The 19,837-nt window shown below is 51.7% G+C and overlaps 1 protein-coding gene across 1 annotated transcript in view; it reads right to left on the bottom strand.

Annotated features, from left to right (window-relative positions):
- Window positions 1-305: 305 nt before the first annotated feature.
- The window catches only part of VSIR (V-set immunoregulatory receptor), a 24,181-nt gene continuing 4,649 nt past the window's right edge, over window positions 306-19,837 (bottom strand). The window contains exons 2-7 of the mRNA XM_006915541.3: window positions 12,735-13,166; window positions 11,879-11,935; window positions 6,233-6,340; window positions 2,958-2,985; window positions 1,450-1,643; window positions 306-1,247 (exon numbers count right to left, since the gene is read on the bottom strand). Coding sequence (XP_006915603.1) covers window positions 1,210-1,247; window positions 1,450-1,643; window positions 2,958-2,985; window positions 6,233-6,340; window positions 11,879-11,935; window positions 12,735-13,166 — 857 coding nt within the window. The 3' untranslated portion in view covers window positions 306-1,209. The remainder of the gene's footprint in view (window positions 1,248-1,449; window positions 1,644-2,957; window positions 2,986-6,232; window positions 6,341-11,878; window positions 11,936-12,734; window positions 13,167-19,837) is intronic.

The raw sequence follows: 19,837 nt of genomic DNA, 5'->3' as shown, positions 1-19,837 counted from the left end.
CGCCCCCGCCGCCCCCACCCCAACTCTTCATGCTTTGAAGCCTTTTAATAGAAATTCCACAAAGGATTGCCCTTGTTTATGTGTATAAAAACAAACCTGGTCATTCCCGGAAGCAGGTGATGGGAACAGAGGGTGCAGAGCAGAGAGGACACAAACACTTCTAAGGACATGTCCCGCTCCTCCCACCTGACAGGTCACTCTGTGGTGAAGACTCAGCAGATTGGATGGAACAGAAGACCAAGGGCAGGGAGGGCTCCATAGGCCTCAGGCAACTCAGAAGCAGAGTAGGGATTTAAACCCAGCTATTATAATCCACCTGTTGCCCTCATAGCTTTTAATAACACCCCCTCTTCACACTCAAAAGTGTCACAGTTTGGACAATACATTATGCTGTCACCCTCTCTTGACCATGCTGAGCAGTGGAGGAGGACGACAGGGAATGCAGAGGAAGTGGAGCCCTCTCCACTCACCTTCCCAGCAGGCCCCTGGGCTCTCCCTCACCCCTGTGGGTACCAACACATCTGGCCCAGCCTCCATTGTCCAAGATGCCAGTTGGCTCACAATGGCCATGGTGCTCCAGTGTGTACTTCCTGTTTGGGGGCCTCTGTCTAGTGAACTCTGGGGTCCAGAGTGCAGGGAGTGGGAGCTCCAGATTTACTGAACACATGGCCGTAGGCAGGCAGGCCCAGACCCACAGCCCCACGGTTATAAAGAGTGAGTCTGAAGATGAGCAGCCTCGAGCAAGATGGGGGAGCTGGTCCACCACAGTGAGGAGGAATCTTTCCACGTCTAGTCTTGTATCTCATTCCTGGAAGGGTGGCACTGGAGGCAGGGGAGTTCTGCCCAGTGCCCATCTTGTCCCATCTGTGCTGTCAAGTCTCAAGGAAAGAGGCTGCCACAGCTGGAAATTCTGGGGCTTCTAGGATGTAGGTCATTTGGCATCTGTAGCTGGTGAATTTCAGGTCTCTGGCATCCCAGCACCCCACCATCCTTGAGACAGGTCGAGCGATCCAACACCTTCTCCTTTCTACCCTGTAGCATCCAGAGGGGTTGAGAATCTGGCCATCACAGGTATCTTTCAAAGAGTCTGGGCTCAGAGCAAGAGGGAAGAAGCCAGGGCCGAGGTCAAGGGACCACTCAGAGGATCAGCCTGGCTCAAATGCACCTGTCCCAGGCTCAGCCACAGCTGCCCATTGGCCCCCAGCTGGTCTAGACAGTCTCGCAGTTTGGGGAATCAGGGACAGGGTCTGCAAAAGAAAAGAGATGCAGAGTGAAGGTGGCGGGGTGGGGGGGGCGGGGGCGGTCTCCTCTGCCTTCACCCTCTAGCCCCACATCAGGAGGCTGTGAGGACTCCCCAGGGAGGGTAGGGAGTGAGGCTGATACCCCGCAGGCCAAGGAGAAGTCATGACCTCTCAGGCCATTGTGCTGAGAGGGTTGGGAAGTACTCACCTAGTGATGGAAAGAAGACATCCCCTGGGCCTGGCGGAGACAGAGGAGTGCTGGGCTCAGAGAGCAGGTGCCGCCCAGACTCAGAAGGCTGCCGCTGGGCCACATAGGACAGTGGGAGCCTGGGCTTGGCCTCCGGCATCCCCTGAGCAGGTGGAGAGCCCTCAAAGCCAGGGTTTTCAATTCCTTGAGCATTACTGCCAGAGAATCAGAACCAAAGGTCATCCGTGCGGCCTGGAGTTTGGGCCTCTGCCCTCCTCCTGCCCTACTTCTCTCTTCCCTCCCACTCCAAGGCCTCGGCAGCCTCCCCCAGCAGGAAGGGAGGAGCCAGAGCCAGAGAGAAAAGGCCATGGGCTGCACTGTCCCACCTGCCCAGAGCTGAGGGCATCTGACTGCCACTCCACCCTATGGTCTGACCATCTGCCCTGGGCCCTGCTAGGAAGCCCAGGGTCAGAAGCGCTTCCAGGAGAATAGCCTGAGGAATCTGGGGACAAGTTTCTCTTTGGTCAGTAGAGTCAAAGGCATTAGGATTGAACATCCCCATAGTTGGTCTTGAGCTGAAGGGAGGGGTTCTCTTTTCTTCCCCTCTTCCCTCTTGGGAGTGGGACAACCCCTAAGACTCCTCCAACTCTGGGATTCTAGCAGGATCGCTAGCAGGACTTCCTTTGACCTGTCTCGAAAATCATCCCTTTCAAACACCCAGAGGAGCTCTGAGTTTGGTGTTGCAGCTACCAGTGGCTCGTTCTTGAGCACACCCTCCAGGCCAGGCTCCATGCCAGCTTCCTGACCAGGGTGCACCAGCACATACTCCCCTATTCTCTCCACCCCCGACCTGCTGCCCCACTCTTAGCCCAGTCAGCCTCTGCCTTTGTGGCCTGCAGTGGCCTGACAGCTTTCTCCTTGGAGTGCCCTGTAGGGAGGGAGGAGCCACAGATCAAGGTGTGCTGGCCTCCTTTGCATGTTTCAGTATCTGCCCAGCTCAGCTGCTTCCTCCCCCTCCCCCACCTCAGCCTACTGACCACTAAGGTTCGAAGGTGGGTACATGACTTATCCAAGTAGCCTCAGAGCTCTGCCTGCTGGGTGAGGGGTAGCAGGGAGAACAGCCAATTGGCTGGCACAGATTGTAGGCCTCAGTGGCAGATGCTTTTCTAACCAGCTGTGCTAGGCAGCTAAACAGGGGCCCTACTGCACAGAAATATTGCCGTTCACTATGCTGGCCCAGGGAGGAGCAGGGAGGAGCAGGGAGGACCAGGGAAGCCATGTCTTTGTTCTGACCCCTGTCATGTTACAACCAGATACCAGGGAAGAGAGGGGAAAGGATCCTGGTAAAGGGGGAGAGTCAGTCTGTCCTGGCTAAAAGTTACCTCTCTTCCTCCTGCATTAACTCCAGCTACAGTTTGGGTGTAGACATTGCCCTACAGAGCCACAAGCCCGGAGAGGCAAGCTTTGAGCTGGGGGAGGCGGGGGGCAGCTGCAGGAAATTTTCTCCGAAGGGTCTTCACGGGCCTTACCTGTCCATCCGCACCAGCTCCTGGGCACCTAGGGACAGACAGAGAAGCTGACTACAAAGGGAAGGCTTCCCCAGACAACATCCCTGCCCTGGCTGGCAATGCCCTTGGGGGAAGTCAGAGGGGCCCAGGCAGGGTCATGCTCAGCCCTGGATCCCATTCCTGTTCATTCTGGAGACCCATTCGCAGTCCTCTGCGTGTTTACCCAGGAAGTGAGGCCTCAGCGAGCAGCCCATTTTGACCAGAGTGACAAATGAAACTCAGGCTGCCTTTTACAACTGTGTACGACGTCTGTCACCTGGAGACCGAAATGCTTTTTCCTATGGCTTGACTTAGGCGATGTTAGACCTTCAGAATTTAAATACCAACCAAAGGCCTGGCTCCTGAATTTGCTGTTTCCTGTTTGGACATTTGCCAGGGTCTGGTCTTTAGCCATGATTTACCGGGTGGGAGTGTTGCAAGGTCATTTCCTAATTAGAGGGTTCCTGGGCCTCTCTGTGCCATCCTCCACGTTGCACAATAGGGTGGCTTCAGAAGTGCCATCCCTTACAGGAATCTTAGGGGGCCTGAGACCCTATCACTTCTCAGCCATTCCACCACTTTCTTCTCCTCGTCCAAGAGGCTGCCACCCTGCCCCATTCTTGAGGTTCCCCACCCCCCAAACTGGACACCGACCAAATTCAGCGGCCCCAACTTCCCTCTTTCTTGCAGCTCCCCCAGGTACCCCCACAGATCCTTCTCGTTTTTAAAGAGCTTCTCTGTTGATTACTATGGGGAAACAGATGGTGGGGGAGGGGCACAACAACAGAACATATGGGGAAGTTGCACAAAAGTTCTTGAAATCGCTCTGGTCTTGGAATCATGGCTACGGTTTACCAGGGACTCCTGTGCGTCGGGCTCTGTGTGGGAGCTCCACGGTCCCCCAGCGCATCTCCACCCTTTGCGTAAAGATCGGTGGTCCCACTTGAGAGCCGGAGAAACCAGTCTCCGTCTCGTACTGCCTAGGTTTCCACACCCACTGGCCTCTGCACCGAACGTCCTTCCTCGGTGCTCTCACCCCTTTCTCTTTCTTTCTTCCTGAGTGGGGCTCAGCCCAGACCATGCCCTCGGTACCGGGCTCCAGGCCACTTGGCCTCTGTCCTATGACCAGACTCCTGGCATTTCTCAGGTAATTTCTGTTCCCTTAATTCCAGCAACTGCTTCTCTAGAGTCTAGATGAAGAAAAATGACCAAAATCTCTGCTCTCTCTCTCTATTTCATACCTGATTTCTCTAGGAGTGTCCCCTCTGGCATTTCTTGTCTGTCTCTAAATACTTCAATCATACGATTCATTCTGCCTTTTTTTTTTTTTCTTTTTTTTTTTTTTGAGAGGATGAGGGAACTGGCCTCAAAAATACTTTTATTAGAAGATAAATTATTCCTTTCTGTTACCGCATATTAAATGTGGGGGTAAGGTGCTATGAAGTGGCCCCATCACAGGAACGGGGTTCATTTACAGAGTTTCAGAGGATGTTCTCAACATTGGTCACAGCACAGCCCATCAGCCCACTGTACCCGCTGCTCCCTCTTTCAGTCTGGTTCTTCAGCATCCAGCTCATCCGTCCCTTCCTCTGGGAAGCCCGCACACTGAAGGTATCCCAGTGCATGGAGTAATACTGGGGGCTGACTCCAATTTCCCCATGTCATCAAGACACCCCCCACAGTGTTCTGGCCTGATTTTTCTTGCTCCAGCCTGGGACATGGGCAAGAGCCTTGGATCAACTTCTGGGGACTCTGTGAGGAAGGCTGTGAAGCAACAAAAGCAGGAACAACCCCCTCTCCACTCCCAGCCCCACTCCCCCACCCCTACCCTCCCACCCTCCACCCCTGCAGCCCAAAATTTGTTTTCTACTTCCTATTCCCTGATGGAGGCAGCACTGTTGTCTGGAGTAAGGGGGACAGAAAGCACTCTTGATCTGGGAGCCAAGCCTAGCTAAGCCTGTGTCCCTCCTCATCCCTTCCCCGCCTTCCACTGAAATGCCACATGGATGAGCAAGAGCTGACTGGCAGCTCTGCAGCAATTTCTCTTCCTGGTTGAGTCCCTAGGTTCCTCTTTCTGCCGCAATCTCTTTACCTGCCCCCCCACCCCGCCCCTAACCAAGAAGATTTTTGTAGGTAGGGTGTGGTGAGTTTTGTGAGAGGAATATGGATGTCCTGAGACTAAGGGAGAGGTGGCCACAGCCCCTGAGTGATCGACTGTGGAGCTCCAGAGTGGGCCCACAGGAGACCACGTGGGAACCAAAAGGCCTCTGGTGACAGAGCGGTGCTCCCTCGGTTACCTTCTGCAGCTGGCAGAAGGGAAGAGGCAGGGGGAGAAGCAATGCAAGGGCCAGAGGCAGAGCACTCAGACTGGCCAAGTCCTATGGGTGGGGTCAGAAGAAGGGCAAAGGGCACTGTCACCTGAAAAGGACTATGCGAAGGTCTTTGTAGCCCTGACTTGAAGCCCGGCTCCACCACTTACTCCTTAAGTGTATTACTTAATCTCTGTGCCTCAGTTTGCTCAGCTGTAAAATGGAAACAGTGGTAGGACCAAACTTTTGGAGTCATGATAAGGAGTAAGTGAGAGAATGTGTGTAACAAGTTTGGCATGGTTCCTGACACAGCCACCTTGCGAGTGAGGGGTTATTGACGACACTCATGCTAATGAGTGTTTTTATTATGTGGTGGGATTATATTCTCTGAAAAAAAAAGTGAGTTGAAAGCTTTGAGTTCGAGTCCCAGCTCTGCCATTTACTAAGTTAAGTAACTTTGGGTTAGTTATTCAACCCTGTGGATCTTAGGTTTCTCAGCCAGAAAAGGAAAGAGTTAAACTAAGTTATTTCCAAGATCTCTCCCCATTCTGATCATCCAAAGGTCATTTTTGTCCCAATAATTGCGATGCTAATAACAAAACAAGCCAACCTGTACATTAAAACAGGTCTCCAAAGGACCTCTGAGTGGCAGCATTTTTATAAATCAATTTTAACTGCTTTCTGTGATTACTCATTCATCAACAGATATTTATTGAGTGCCAAGCCAGCACTGCTTGGGGCTTGTGGGCACTCAGGCCCCAAAAATGGCATGCCTGGGTCCCCTCCTCTCTCTGCCATTGAGCCCAGCTCCTTGCTGGGACTGCTCCTATCTCTGGAATAGAGAGGACTCGTGCCTGCCTCTTGCCTTTGCTAATTGCAGGGGCTGAGCTGGCAGCTGGGGTAGGTCATTTACACCCCGACCCATCCCAGGAGGGCAAGCATACTCACGGCGGTTGGAGGCCACCTGCCTTTGCTTATAGACCAGGAGCAGGATGAGGGGAAGGCAGAGGATGCCCACAATGCAGGCGCCTGTAGCCAGGGCAGCAGCTGTGATGTCTGAAAGGGCAGAGAGACAGCCAAGGTGAGGCCCTATTCCCACTGTTCCTCCAGAAGGGAAACAGAAGCCCGAAGAGGGAAGGCCAGGCAGCAGTGGGACCCACCTTTACCCAAGCCTCACAGCCAGACCCTCAGTGACCGTCAGAGGCACGGAAGGTCTAGGGGCCCCCTTTAAAAGAAAGCCCCATGCCTCCTCCTCGGGTGGGCCCAGAGCATACAGAAATGAGGCCAGGCACTTACGGCCGACGGGTCGTCGTTATTCAGCCCACTGGAGACAGCTCAACTGCCCTGGGCCACAGATCGTCCCCTGAGAAGGGAGAGCAGGCCCTTCACAGACCTCATGCCACAGAGTTCAAAGTCAAAAGGAGCCCAAGTAATGAAAAACTTTTGGAAATAGTGGTGATAGTTGCACAACCTGTGAGCATAATTAATGCCACTGAGTCGTACAATTAAAGATGGTTAAAATGGCAAATTTTATATGTTTTACCACAATAAAAATAAGTGAATGAAAAGCCCCACACATCTTCTAAAAACTCCTTAGCTCCACAGCAGAGCCTCTGCAAGTGATCTTATATATACGAGTCATGGGGCGAGAACTGGAGAAATGTGAATCTTGTCTGACATTTAAAAACGTTAAACTTTCTAAATTACAAAAAAAAAATGTATAAGTTAAAAAATATATTTCAAAGTTTCCTCCTCCTCCTCTACCCGGGCCCCCTCCAAAGAGATAATCAATGTCCGTGGTTTTCTTGTGTGTGGTCTGGATATGTCCCCTGCATATACAGTATGTATGTGATATGCTTTTCATGTGACAATGCTTTTCCCACTTAGCGTAGCTTGGACATCTCTCTGTATCGTTCTGCCCAGGGCTTTATCATGGGGCTCACCCAAAATTTATTGAAAACAGTTCCCTATTGGTGGACATGTAAGTCGCTTCCATATTTCAACATAACTGATAATGTAGCAGTGAACTCCTTGTGTATGCACCTCTGCTCACCTAGGGAAGTACATCTGTACATAAACTAGCAGTTGAAGGTGCTGAGCGAAAAAGTATGTGCATTTTCTTTTCATCTATTGCTAAATTAATTGCCTTCTGAAAAGGTTAGCGTGAGAGGCTTGCTTTATTTCAATCCAATCTGCTGACTCTAGGAGTTTATCTGGGAACAGATGCAAACTCAGAACCACAACCATCGTAAATGCATTTCCTTCCCAATTTTGGCCTTTCTCACAGGATGGGCTGGGATATCTTGTCAATTTGGCCCTAAGGAGCTTAGGAAAGGTGGATGGGCTGTGGTCTCAGCGTTGCCTTTGCTCTACTCATTTGGAATAAGGGCTGTTTTTGTCTCGTTGCATTGCTAAACAATCCGATGTTGTAAACAAGCTTTCAGAGGGGTGGTTCACACCGCAGCAGAGAACAAACTGTCTTTAGGCGCTTTAGAAGTACCCACTGGTGCAGGGAACAGTCGCTATGCTAATTAGAAAGCAAGTTCAACCGCACATTAAAGCAGGCTCCCTGGCAGAACTCAGCAAGGCTGCATTTTGACGTGGAATATTGAAAGTAAAAACATTCTGTAATTCAGACATTCAAGTATTTCTAAACCCTGTCACAGTACCTTATTGTGGGTACTATCAGAGAAGCAGGTTGCAAAGGGTTCTTTTCTAGTCATCAAAGCCCGTCTCTGGACTGATACTAAGCAACTTTTGATGAGGTTAGTCAGGTGCTCACTAATTCCGGCTCCCTGTTGGCCCGACCTCCCTACCCCCACTCCTGTCCTCAGGCAAAAATTGCCCATCTGCAGCTCCTCTAGGGGATCAGGACTTTGTTTCCTTACAATCTGGGCTAAGAGTTAAGGCTGGAAGGGGGATTTGGGGACAGCTCTGTGGACCCAACTGCCATCTGAATCCTTAGACTCCTCTGCAGATCCCAGCCTCACTACAGCTTTCCACCCCTCCCCACGGGCATAGCCAGTAGTACCTAGCGGATAGGGGTCATGCCAGTAGCCATCCAGAGCCAGGTTCATCCTGGGAAGGTGCTCAAGGACTGGCAGAGGCAGCTGCCAGGCCAGCATCCAGGACTGTGCCAGGCCCTTAGCAGGGTGGGATGGGATAGGCCACCCTACTCTGTGGATTTTTTGTTCCAGGCCTGCCAGTAGTACCCTGTGGGTATATATGGAGAAGAGAGTTTGGCTGGGCTGCCTGGCTCCCCAGGGAAGGGACTAGATAAAAAGCAAACCAAAACATTCTGTGTTGCCTGGATAGGGAGATTGCTTCAAGGGGAGGGGAAATGGGCTGCCCAGCCCACTTCCCTGGACTCCGTGATGAAAAACCACAGCCCCTCACCAATCAGGACTCCTGGGGCACCAACTTCCTCAGTCTTATTCCTCTCTTGTCACCTCCCCCAACCTCAGAATGACTTGGGCTTTCAGATGATCTCAGAGATCAGCTACCTTCCTAATTTCCAAAGATAACATTAGGAGACTGGGGTGCACTTAGAGGAGGAAAAATCAAAGAGCTTCTTGGCTGGAAGCCTCATTAGCTGATAAGTAGTACCAAAGCACCTGTCTTAGAGCAAGGACTAGAATCTTTCCAAAGGTAAGTGGCAGTGGAAGGCGGTACCCAGCAGCCAGCTCCAAGGCCCACTGAGCATCTGAGTCACCAGGCAAATATTTCTAAATCATTAGAAAACAGGGTATGTATCCACTGTCTTCTGCTATCTACTTGCCATCCCCCCTTGGCACAAGGGAATGGATAAGTTTACTTGGGAAGCCAGGCCTAGAGATCTGCATTAGAAGTAATACCAGCCAGCACTTAATTCAGCACTTATTCTGTGCCAGGCATGGTTCTTAGCACTTAACATATAGAACTTCATTTTAGCCTCATAACAACCGGGGAAGTGAGTACAATTATAATCATTTCTGTTTTATAGATGAGAAAACTAAGGCACAGAGAGGTTAAGCAACTTGGCTGATTTCAAGGTCTGTGCTCTTAACCACTTCATCACACTGCCTTTCACTAGAGTGGACTCAACATTTTAAACTGAGAGCTCATGTAAAATATGGACTTTTAACTTTGCTTGAAAATTCAGTGGCTCTGAACTCCCCTCCTGCACTTATAGACTGGCAGCTGGGTACTAGCCACAGTCTCCACCCCTCCCTACTACCTTATTCACCAGCTTCCTGACCCTGGAGGCATTTGAGTTTTTGATCCCCCAATCAGCTCTTTGAGAAAACACTGATTTGTTCCCATCAGTAGGAAGGGGCACACTCTCTCCTGTTTCTCAGTGTACTCATGATACCTAGAGAATGGACATGCTGTCCAAAACCCCCACACAGCACCCAAAATGATAGCTGTGTTTCTTCTTATCTGAGACGACGTCCACCATAGTGCCAAGCCTCGCCTCAGCTATAGTCTCCAGATCTCCAGAACCAAGAAACTGGAAGGAGATTGGAAGGGGGCTCCAGAAGTCATTGAAGCCATCCCCCTGCCCTCAATAGCTGGGACAGAAGCAAACATGTCTTTTTGGCCCTTAGGGGGTCAATTCATTGTTGACAGTAAGTAGCTCAGGGAAACGGGCCAGAGTGAGGCTGCACATCCCCGTGAACTGGAGAGGAAGGAAACGTTAAAACCTGAGAGTAGAGGTGCCCAGCAAAGGAAGCCTGACCTACTTTTGGCAGTCAGGTTCAAGGTGCTGCCTCACCCTTGGGCTCTTATCAGCCAGATTTCATAGATTTCCCAGGTGACTTCTGTTCCCTGAATTCCAACAGCTGCTTCTCTAGAGTCTAGATCAAGAGAAATGAACCAAATCTCCATCCCCTTTCAATTTTGTACCTGCTTTCTCTAGCACTGTCTACTCTGGCATCTCTTGTCTCTGTCACTAAGACTAATACAACTAATTTTCAGAAAACCAATGTTAACAGAGCGGGGGGCAGCCCAGCACTCAGGTGGGGTTTGCACACTGAGAATCAGGTGCTCTGGCATCTCGGCTCTGGGTCTGAGACACTAAGAGACCGTCCCTTCACCTGCCTGAATCTTACTTTTCCTACCTGTGAAATGAAGGCAGTGGCAGAAGTCTCTGAGTGAGCTCTGCAGGAGGAAGAAGTGGGACTGGGGGAGTTGCTCATGGTGGAAGGAGCAGTGGAGAAGTGAACACTCATGTGCACCCTCAGGTGCAGCTCACCCCGGCCTGTACACAGGCACACGCGTGTGCACGAAGTCGTGAGACCGCTGCGTGGGAAGGAAGGAGATGCTCAGAGGCCCCCCCTCCACCCTCACCAGGGAGTTGCTGGTGGAGGAAGTGAGGATGGCAGTGGCTTGGTGACAAGTGACGTGAGCTCTGCGGTGCACAGGGATGGGGGCTTGAACCAAAGAGTTTTAGTTCCACGTGGGTCTGGCTCAGACCAAGATGTGTGTTCTAATTTTGTTCCTGGCTAGTCTGCTTGTTGGTTCAAGAAAAAATAGTCTGAGTAGAAAGTCACAGCAGCCCTTGAGCTGGGGTTTGGCTGGGGCTGTAGCCGAGCTGCTCCCTTTCCTGGCTCAGTGTTTGATCATGTGCTCCTGGAGGGCAGGGAGGAAGTCTGCACTTGTGTATCTCCAGGGCCTGGGCAGAGGCTAGTCCACACTAGATGCTCAATAATTACTGATAAATAGAAGGCTGTGGAAGTCAAGACCTATTGTCTGATAAATAGAAGGCTGTGGAAGCCAAGGCCTATTGTCTCAGAAGAGTGGGGGTGCTCCAAAGACATCTCCCCTTTGCCTGCCATCCCCAAGCTGCTGGGCATTATCTCCTGGCCTCTGAGTGCCCAGGTGCACCTTAGGGCAGTGCTCCCTTCCCCCATAGGGCACCTCTCTGGGCAAACACCAGGGGACTGACTGCCACCCACTGCACGTCCACTCGAGCTGAGAAGAAGGCGAAGCGAGCACAACCCCAGCTGTGCTACCCTTGTTGGCTGTGTGAATTCGGGCAAGTTAAGTCACCTCTCTGAACTTCCGTTTCCCATGTATGTAAAATGAAGATGGTGATGCCTGCTTCACAGGGTTTTTATGAGAATCCACTGAGATACCAGCACTTGGAAGGACTTAGCACAGGGCCTGGCACATAGTAGGAGCCCCAGGAAAGGTAGTTCTGTTCTGTTCTTCAGCCTCTCCCTCCTCCCTCCCCCACACACAGAACAAGGAAAATTTAAGTCGAATCCAAGTCAAGAGGAGCCCCCACATCCCTCCAACTTTCCCATGAGGCAGAGGGCTGGTGCAGAGGAGGGGAGCCCACTGAAAAGAAGCTCAGCAGCCTGTGGCACCCAGTACCTGTCATGCGGCACTTGGCCAAAGGTCACTGCTGGGGTATAGCCCCACCCAGGGAGCCCACAGCAGCGACTCTGGGAAGCCGCTCTCTCAGGCTTTGGGTCTTAGAAAGGAAGTGGGCCTCTGGGGGCTGCAGCCCAATGGCTCAGGTGCAGGAGGAAGCAAAAGGGAGGGCAGCAGCAGAGGAGGAGGACAAAGGAGAATAGAGAACCCAGAAGGGGCAAGAGGCTGGTTCCTTACTTTCACTCTCCTTGGGGGAGGGTGGGTACGCAGTGCACTTGGACGGTGTTTCATTGCCTGTGGGCGCAAAGAGAAGGGTTGTTAGGTAGATGTCAGGTCCAGGAGACCAGAGAGGCTCATCCAGGCCCGCTTGCCCCTCTCCTGTCACAGCTCTCCATGCTACTGTTCACTTAGCAGCATCGTTCCAGGAGGAACCTACACAACACCACACCACACCACACCACACCACACCACACCACACGAAACCACACCGCACAACACAACACAACACAACACAACACAACACAACATGCATGCACGCACGCATGCACGCACGTACGTACATATGTATTCTCACCGCACAGCCGGGCATGCCCTGCCCATCCTCATGCCACCCTAATGGGGATACCTACCTGTGCCTACACTTCTGTCCAGTCCACCTCCGCTTGGACTCTTACCTAGACAAGCACACACATACATGTTCCTCAGCGACCATTCACCAACTCACACCCCAGGTCACATTTCACGGTCATGGTGTTGTCAGCAGCAGACATACTCCTAGCCCAGGTTCATACACCATCTCCCATTAAAAAGTCCCACTGTCACAAACCAAACCAAACCATGTATACCCTTCCTCTCTATCACACCCAGCTGACCAAAGAGGCTTACACACAGCTCCACACGCCACAGCCACCTCATCTCACACACACCCCTGCTACCCATATAGCATCACATACTCTTCAACACAGTGTCACACACAATCACACCACCATATACACAGCACCACACCCCCACAGTCACACTGTCCGCTCTGCTTACCCTTACAGACAGGTACAACACACCACCCCCGAGGCTATCCCACACGGGAAGTCCTCACCTCTCTGCACCTGCAGCTCCACGGTACCGTGGACCCTCTGCTCCCAGTGATGGTGCCTGATCTCCACCACAAGGCAGCAATAGATGCCACTGTCCGACGGGGTCAGGTTGAGCATGATGATGGAGAAGTTGCCATGGTGGTCAGAGACTGACTCCAGTCCGTGTTGCTGGGCCAGATCCTGGTTGGTGCCAGCAGCCTGGTGGCTGCCGTGATGTAGGTGAAGGTCCTGGAACGTGAGGTTGCGGATGGGCCGGCGGTCCGAGCAGGCCTGCACCTCGCCCCGTGAGCTGCGGTACCACGTCTTGTAGAAGGTCACATCGTGCTGCCCTTTGGCCACGGGGCCCAAGATTCTGCAGGTGAGGGTGACGTTCTGCCCCTCAGGACACACGTATAAGGAATACGGTGTGGCGACCTTGAAGGCTGCCACCAGACCTGCTCAGAGAGATGAGAACTTGTCACCTACCTGAGCCAGTGCTACTCTCAGTGCCTGCAGAGTGGGGAAGAACCTTGGCCTGGGGCTCCAAAGATGTGGGTTTCCTAGCCGCAGGCAACTCAGCTGACCTCCCTGAGCTTTCATTTGCTCATGAACCCAGCTCCATCCCGGACTTTGTGGGAGGAGCAATGAGAGCTTCCCCAGCTGGGGGATCCCCACCACTGCAGGGAAGCTGGACAAGGAATAGGAGGAACTCCAGGCAGGCAGCAAACTGAGCACAGCCTGGCCCCAGCTCCCATCCCTACTCCCCCACCACTGCAGGAACTGTGGCTCTGCCCACAGCTGGCTCCTGGCACTTCCAGCCTCCATGCCCAGTGCTGTCACACGGGAGGCAGGATAGGAAGCATCAAGGCTATTTGGCAACAGCAGCCCTTTGTCCTGGACCACCCTTCTGGGGGGTCATCAGTAGTACCTTTGGCCCTTCCCACTCCTGAGGCTGGTATGCCTTTCTACCTCATCAGTGAGCACTAACGGAGCTCCTGCGTGTGCCAGGTGCTACACGTCCCCTGGATGCTGAACACATGGCCCTCCCTTGGCAGCTTACAACCAACCTAGCTGGGCAGACAAGGCCTGCATTCATGACAAAGTAACCCCATAGGCTAAAGGGCTAACTGGTGCCAACCTCAAGGCACTTGGAGATGGAAGCACATAGCCTTCCTGGGGATGGCCAGGAGACTTCTTAAAGGAGGGAAGACCTCTAGAGTTGACAAATAGATACGGTTTTAGCACGTAGAGAGGCTGCCCTGGGCCGGGTGGTGGGGAAACAAGAAAACCCATGGTGTCTCGGGAGCAGGGACTGGGAACACATAAGAGGCCACCTCATCCATGCATCTGCCTGCCGCTCAGTCTTTTAAAAATATTTTCTAGTTTATTCTGTTTTCATTAAGCCAATGGAGCAATCCCTAGTCCTCTTTACCCTACCCCAACCTTAGGGGTTAACTGTGTTGACCCCTAAAAGCACTGGTTCTTGAAAACAATGCCGAGGCTGGAGTCCTGGCTCCTCTAGCTGTGTGAGCCTCAGTTTCTCCAAGTGCGCAATGAGAAAAATATTAGCTACAACACAGAGCTGTGAAAGGACTGAAGGATGGAAAGATGAGAACACAAGATGTGAGCTCTAATGCCCTCTGCAGACATAGGAAGGATAGCTATGATTATTATGTTAGAAGTAGTTTAATTTTAATTGACATCTTGGGAGCCGAAGTAGATCAGGCAGACAGGGAAGGAGAGTTTGGAAATATGTACAGAATCCAAACGGGTATGTCCTTTTCATTGCCATTGCCTGAACCCAAGAAAATACTTCCTCCTCCAGACGCCTCTCTCCTACCTGTAGAGAGCATGAGACCCGCCTGGAGATCTGAAAGCCTTGCCAAGTCAGGAGTGATGCAGCCTGGTGTAGCTTTGGAATTGGACTCGCCTGCACTGGAGTCCAATAGCTATGAGATACTTAAACTCTGAGCCTCGGACTCCTCACTGTAAAACAAATGAAACATCTACCTGCCAGAGTTGAGGCAAGGATTACCAATAATTTACATGAAGTACTCTGAAAATGCCTTGCTAGGAGTTGGTGCTTGATACATGGGAACTATACCAGTCTCTAATTCATTTCAGCAATCGAAGAAACAGTTCCCGTGAGTGAAAAGTAGTTCTGCACAATAGAATGGATAAGCCAGCTTCAAAGTCTTTCTCACTAAGGGGTGAATGATAATTTATGATCCAATCTTGGAATACCTGTGTATTTATAGCAGAATGTGGGGAAGCAGCAAAGCCATGGCCCCAAAGAATATGTCTGCAAGGGTGGAGTTTTAGGCCCAAGAGATAAGGAAGACGGACACACAACAGAGGGTCCCAGTCACTCCATCCACATGTGAGAGGGAGCCATGTCTGAGAGCTCCAGATTTATGGAAAGTCATTTGCCAAAGTGAGCAGAGATTTCAGAGTTTCTTTGGAAAGATGCTGGTCTCCTTTTGAAGCACAAAAGCCCAGAAAGGGAAAGTGGTTTGTCTGAAGTTCCAGAGGGTATGAACTCAGAACCTAGAACATGGGGGCTTCAGTTAAAATAGGGTCTGGTTAGAAGAAGAAGAAATAGCATGTATTCTGTGCCATGCTAAGTGCTTTATGGGCATGTCCAATTACCCCTATGGGTAATTAGGGTAATTTCTTGGCCCCATGGACCCTTGACTTTGTGTTTTCTTTCTCTTTCACTGATGAGAAACTGAAGTACAGAGACATTAAGTAACTCATCGAAGGTCACACAGCAAATAAGTGCAAGAGCCAGAATTAAACTCAGGCAATTAGACACTACATTGGGAAAAAAAGTTCAGAAACTGGTAGCCCACAGGCCACACTGAGGCTTCAGACATATTCTATTTGGCCCTTAAAGTATTTTATACTTTTCTTGAGATTGCCAACACTTAAACGACAGGAATTTGACATGAAAATTCTGACTCAGCTTCTCTTTGAAAGTCAGAAGATTAACACAAAATTAGCTTTCCTACAAGTCAGTCATCAGCTGGAGCTGAGTAACAGCTTCCTATCTGGATGGGGCACTGGGGTTTCAGTTTGTCACAGTCCCCACTACTCCCTAATGTTTCCACCTGCCCTGCTTTACTCTCTCACCACATTTTCTTGGCCCCATGGACCCTTGACTTTGTGATCTGTGAGCGTGGCTCCTTGCACTAGCCAGGGAGGGACTCTACTTCCCAAGCCTATCGCCTACAGAGATGACCCTCAATGATCCACTCAAGGTCCTGAGTGACAGCCTGGCAGAGCAGGGACTAACCAAGTCTCCTCCGACTGCCAACCCATTGCTCTTTACCCGCTTGGCACACCTGGTAGAAGAGAAGCCCCAGCTACCCCAGTTTTTTCCCTGACTCTGTCCCTGCCAGCCTGGACTAGCCCTCGTAGGTGTGGCCTCAGAACTATGGCTATGCCAGTAAATGGAGATTAGGAAGTGGCTAGGCAAAGAATCCTCCCAGGTGCTCTCAGGAAGAACAAAATCCCACCCACAGAGCAGACCCTGTTGTTATCTCTGCTCTGTGCTCCCCCGTTTCCTGTAGGCTACATGGCAGCTCCCACTAGCGCCTCTCCCAGTTGGTGCCCCATGTTCCCTTTTCCCAACATCACCTCCAACCCCAGAGCTACTCCAAGGCTGGGGGCCTAGTCTAGATCCAGCAGCATTTGCAAGCACGCACACCCCTTGGGGGCTCTCGGGAGGTGGGGTGGCGGGGAACAGGTAGAGCAGAGGTAGAGGTGGAAGCAAGAAGCAGGGCACAAAGCTGAGCCAGGTGGGGACTCCTAAGGGAACAGAGGCATGGATGGGGTAGGACTAAAATGTAGGCAAGGTGGGGCTAGCTTGTGGGGCGGGGACAGGGTCCAAGCAATGGTGTGAATGACTGCTGAATTGCCCAGACAGCAGAGGGGAGGGTCTTTTCAGCCCTAGAGGTGATTTCCTTGAAAACCCACAGGAGGGCACACGGGGAACTGAGGTTCAGAGATAGTGAGAGGAGGGGCGTTGCTCAATCCCCAACCCCTCATGCACCCCAGAAAGACATCTTTTTTTAGAAAAAGGAGAAGCTAGGATTCAGGTTTAGGGGTGGGGAAGAGTGTTCAGTTTTAGCAAAAGGGCTAGATGGGCGTAGGCCAAGGGTCCACAGGGTTTTGTCCTAGGGAGAGAGAAAACATCCATTTGTTGTGTCTGAAACTCAAGCCAGATCAAGGTCCAGGGCAGCCTGACCTTGGAAGGACATTCAAGGGCAAGGATTTGGGGAAAATAGTTCACATGCCCCACGCCATCCACAGCTGTGCATGCGCACATGTTATTGGGGAATATATATATATATACGTGTGCGTGTGTGTGTATGTATGTATATGTGTGTGTATATATATCTTGGCTGGAATTATAATTATTTGGTGGGAGGATATTGCTTATTGTCAGGAGCAGATCCTTTTGGACACCTGGGTCATTGTGAGAGCCTGGGGAGAATGGGTGGGGAGGAAGGCCCCTGGCTCCAGGGTGGCGGAGAACGTGTCAGACAGGAAAATGACCCTGGGCCTGAGCTTTTGCCAAGGCAGGAACCATCCAGTTACTGTGCTCTTGGGGCTTGGGCCCCCACCCACCATGGACTAAGGAGGCAGAAGCTCCTAGAGGAAAAATATTGTGAACCTGGAAAATTCCAGGTCTCAGGATAAAAACCTTGATCTGGGCCCCTGTCCCCACTTAGCCATCCCTCATCCTTCTCTGGGCCTCCCTTTCTTCATCACATCTTAAGAAGATTCCCCAAGTTCCTAAGCCCTCTCTAGCTCTGAAACCCTGCAGGAGGAGGGAAGGGCTATCTTTCTTCAGGACAGAGGAAGGAGGCAAGAAATGGGCCACAAAGATAATCACAGGTGTTTTGAGCACCTCATGCATTAGGACTTCCTGAGCACTTTATACTCATCTCATTTAGTTCTCATAACACCCCCTGGCATAGGTATTATTATCTCCATTTTAAAGTAAGGAAATGGACTCAGAGGAATCAAGCAACTGGCACAGGGCCACACAGCCCTATGAGGCTGTCCTGAGACTCACACCTTGGACATGCTGGACTACAGACAGGAAGAGCCCCCATCCCTCCAGGGGGCGGGGCTGACACTTCATCCTCCAGCTACTTTGTGAATTGACCTCGAATTGACTCTGCGCTCCACACAGCCCTGCCTCAGGCCCAAGCTGAAAACATCATTCTTGCATTCCACAGATATTTACCAAGGACCTAACATGAGCCAGGCCCAAGGCAGAGAGGCCGTGGGAGGCCGTGGGAGTCCCAAAAGGGACAACGGCTCAGAATTTAGTCCTGCTTCTGCCATTTTCTAGCTGTGGAACTCTCAGCCACAGGTGGGCTCCGCCTCTGGTAAAAGCTTCCGTTCCGGTACAGGAGAAAAGACCTCTTGTCTGGCTTCATCTCAGGATGCTAGTTTTCGTGACCTTCACCTCTTTCCACTCAACAAGCGCCTCGCAATGAAACCCTGTGGGCGTGCACGGGATGGGTGTGTGTGGGTGTGAGCAGGTGTGTATATTTTCCCTGACAGGGCATAAGCTTAGCTCATAGTTGCCAAGGCAACGCACTAGCCTTTGGAGGTGGGTCCCAGCTTGATTAGTCAGGCAGGAGGCCCCACCCAAACAGCTGAACTCTGTCCAGCTGCTAGGAGTTGTAAGTAAACAGTTAACTGATCGCACGCTGTTGCTAGCTTTATGAGAAAGGCAAAAGGCCAGGACCTCGCCCTCAGAGGGGACCCCAAACATACATGGACCTGGTCTCCAACTTCCTGCCAGGCCCTATCCCCCAGGACAGTCCATGAAGGGTATAGGGAAAGGCTAGGCTCCATCCTTATCAAGATGCAGAGCACAGAGGGAAATAGGGGCAAGGACCAATCAGGACTAAGTCTGCCAGCACTAAGCTCCAGGAAGTGCCCCAGGGGTGAGGAACTGAAGGCCTGAAGTCAGTAGGTCCACCCCTGGGGCTCTGGCCAGGGAGGACAAAGGGCATCTCAGATGTGTTTATTGATACCTGCCCCTGCAGGAAGTGTCCATTCACATCAGACCAAGGAGTCCGGGAAGGGGAAGCCAGGCTCTATTGGAGGAAGCTGCACTTCCAGCACCTTGGGAAAGTATCCACGCATTTGGGGCTGGAGGCTAGAGGCCAGTGCACCTCCCAAGGGAGGGTCTGGGCAGCTGGCCAGAGGCCCTGCCAGTGGACGCTTCAGTGGATGACCCTTTCCCAGACTCCCCCGGGCCGTCCCTGAGGATGACTGTATGCAGCCCAAACTACCAGCTCCAGCCAGCTAGTTTTAAGATCCTGTGCTGTGAAGACTTTCTAAGGTTCAGGTTCAAGTTTTTTTGTGCCCTACCTTCAGTGGTGGTAGTAGTAACTGGCACTCACTTTGTGCTGGGCATCATTCTAATCACTTTCACATGGATTTGCTTATTTAATCCTCCCTCTCTATGAGGTAGATATTGTTATCTTCATTTTACAGATGAAGAAACTGAAGCACAGAGAAGTTAAGTAACTTGCAGAGTTTCATGAAAAGTAAGTAATGGTGCCAGGATTTGAACCCACATTGTCTGGCTCGGGAGGTCTAGACTACCCTCTAGAGCAGGGGTTCCCAATCCCCAGGCCATGGACCAGTACTGGTCTGAGACCTGTTAGGAACCGGGCCACACAGCAGGAGGTGAGTGGCAGGCAAACAAGGGAAGCTTCATCTGTATTTGCAGCTACTCCCCAGCGCTAGCATCACTGCCTCAGCTCCACCTCAGATCATCAGGCATTAGATTCTCATAGGAGCACTGGTCCCTTGTGCCGAAAAGGTTGAAGACCCCTGCTCTAGAGTGTAGAGGTGGCCAGGGACTGTCTAGGGCCCTACCTACTTGCTACAGATAGACAGCGGCCTGGGCCCCTGCCAGTGAGGCTGCAAGCTCCCTCTCCCCTGGTGGTTATTGGGGTGGCTAATTGGCCCCAGCATAGGAGAGGACCCAGCTGGAGCCATTATATTTATTTGAATGCTCTATTTATTTGGGGGAGGCAACGGGGGCTGGGAGAATTCAGGCTGGGAGAATTCAGGCTGGAAGAAGCCCAGA

This window comes from Pteropus alecto, unplaced genomic scaffold, assembly GCF_000325575.1.
Source record: "Pteropus alecto unplaced genomic scaffold, ASM32557v1 scaffold155, whole genome shotgun sequence".
Classification (NCBI taxonomy): domain Eukaryota; kingdom Metazoa; phylum Chordata; class Mammalia; order Chiroptera; family Pteropodidae; genus Pteropus; species Pteropus alecto.
Note: the sequence above shows the minus strand (reverse complement) of the source record. Positions and strands in the feature narration are given on the sequence as shown.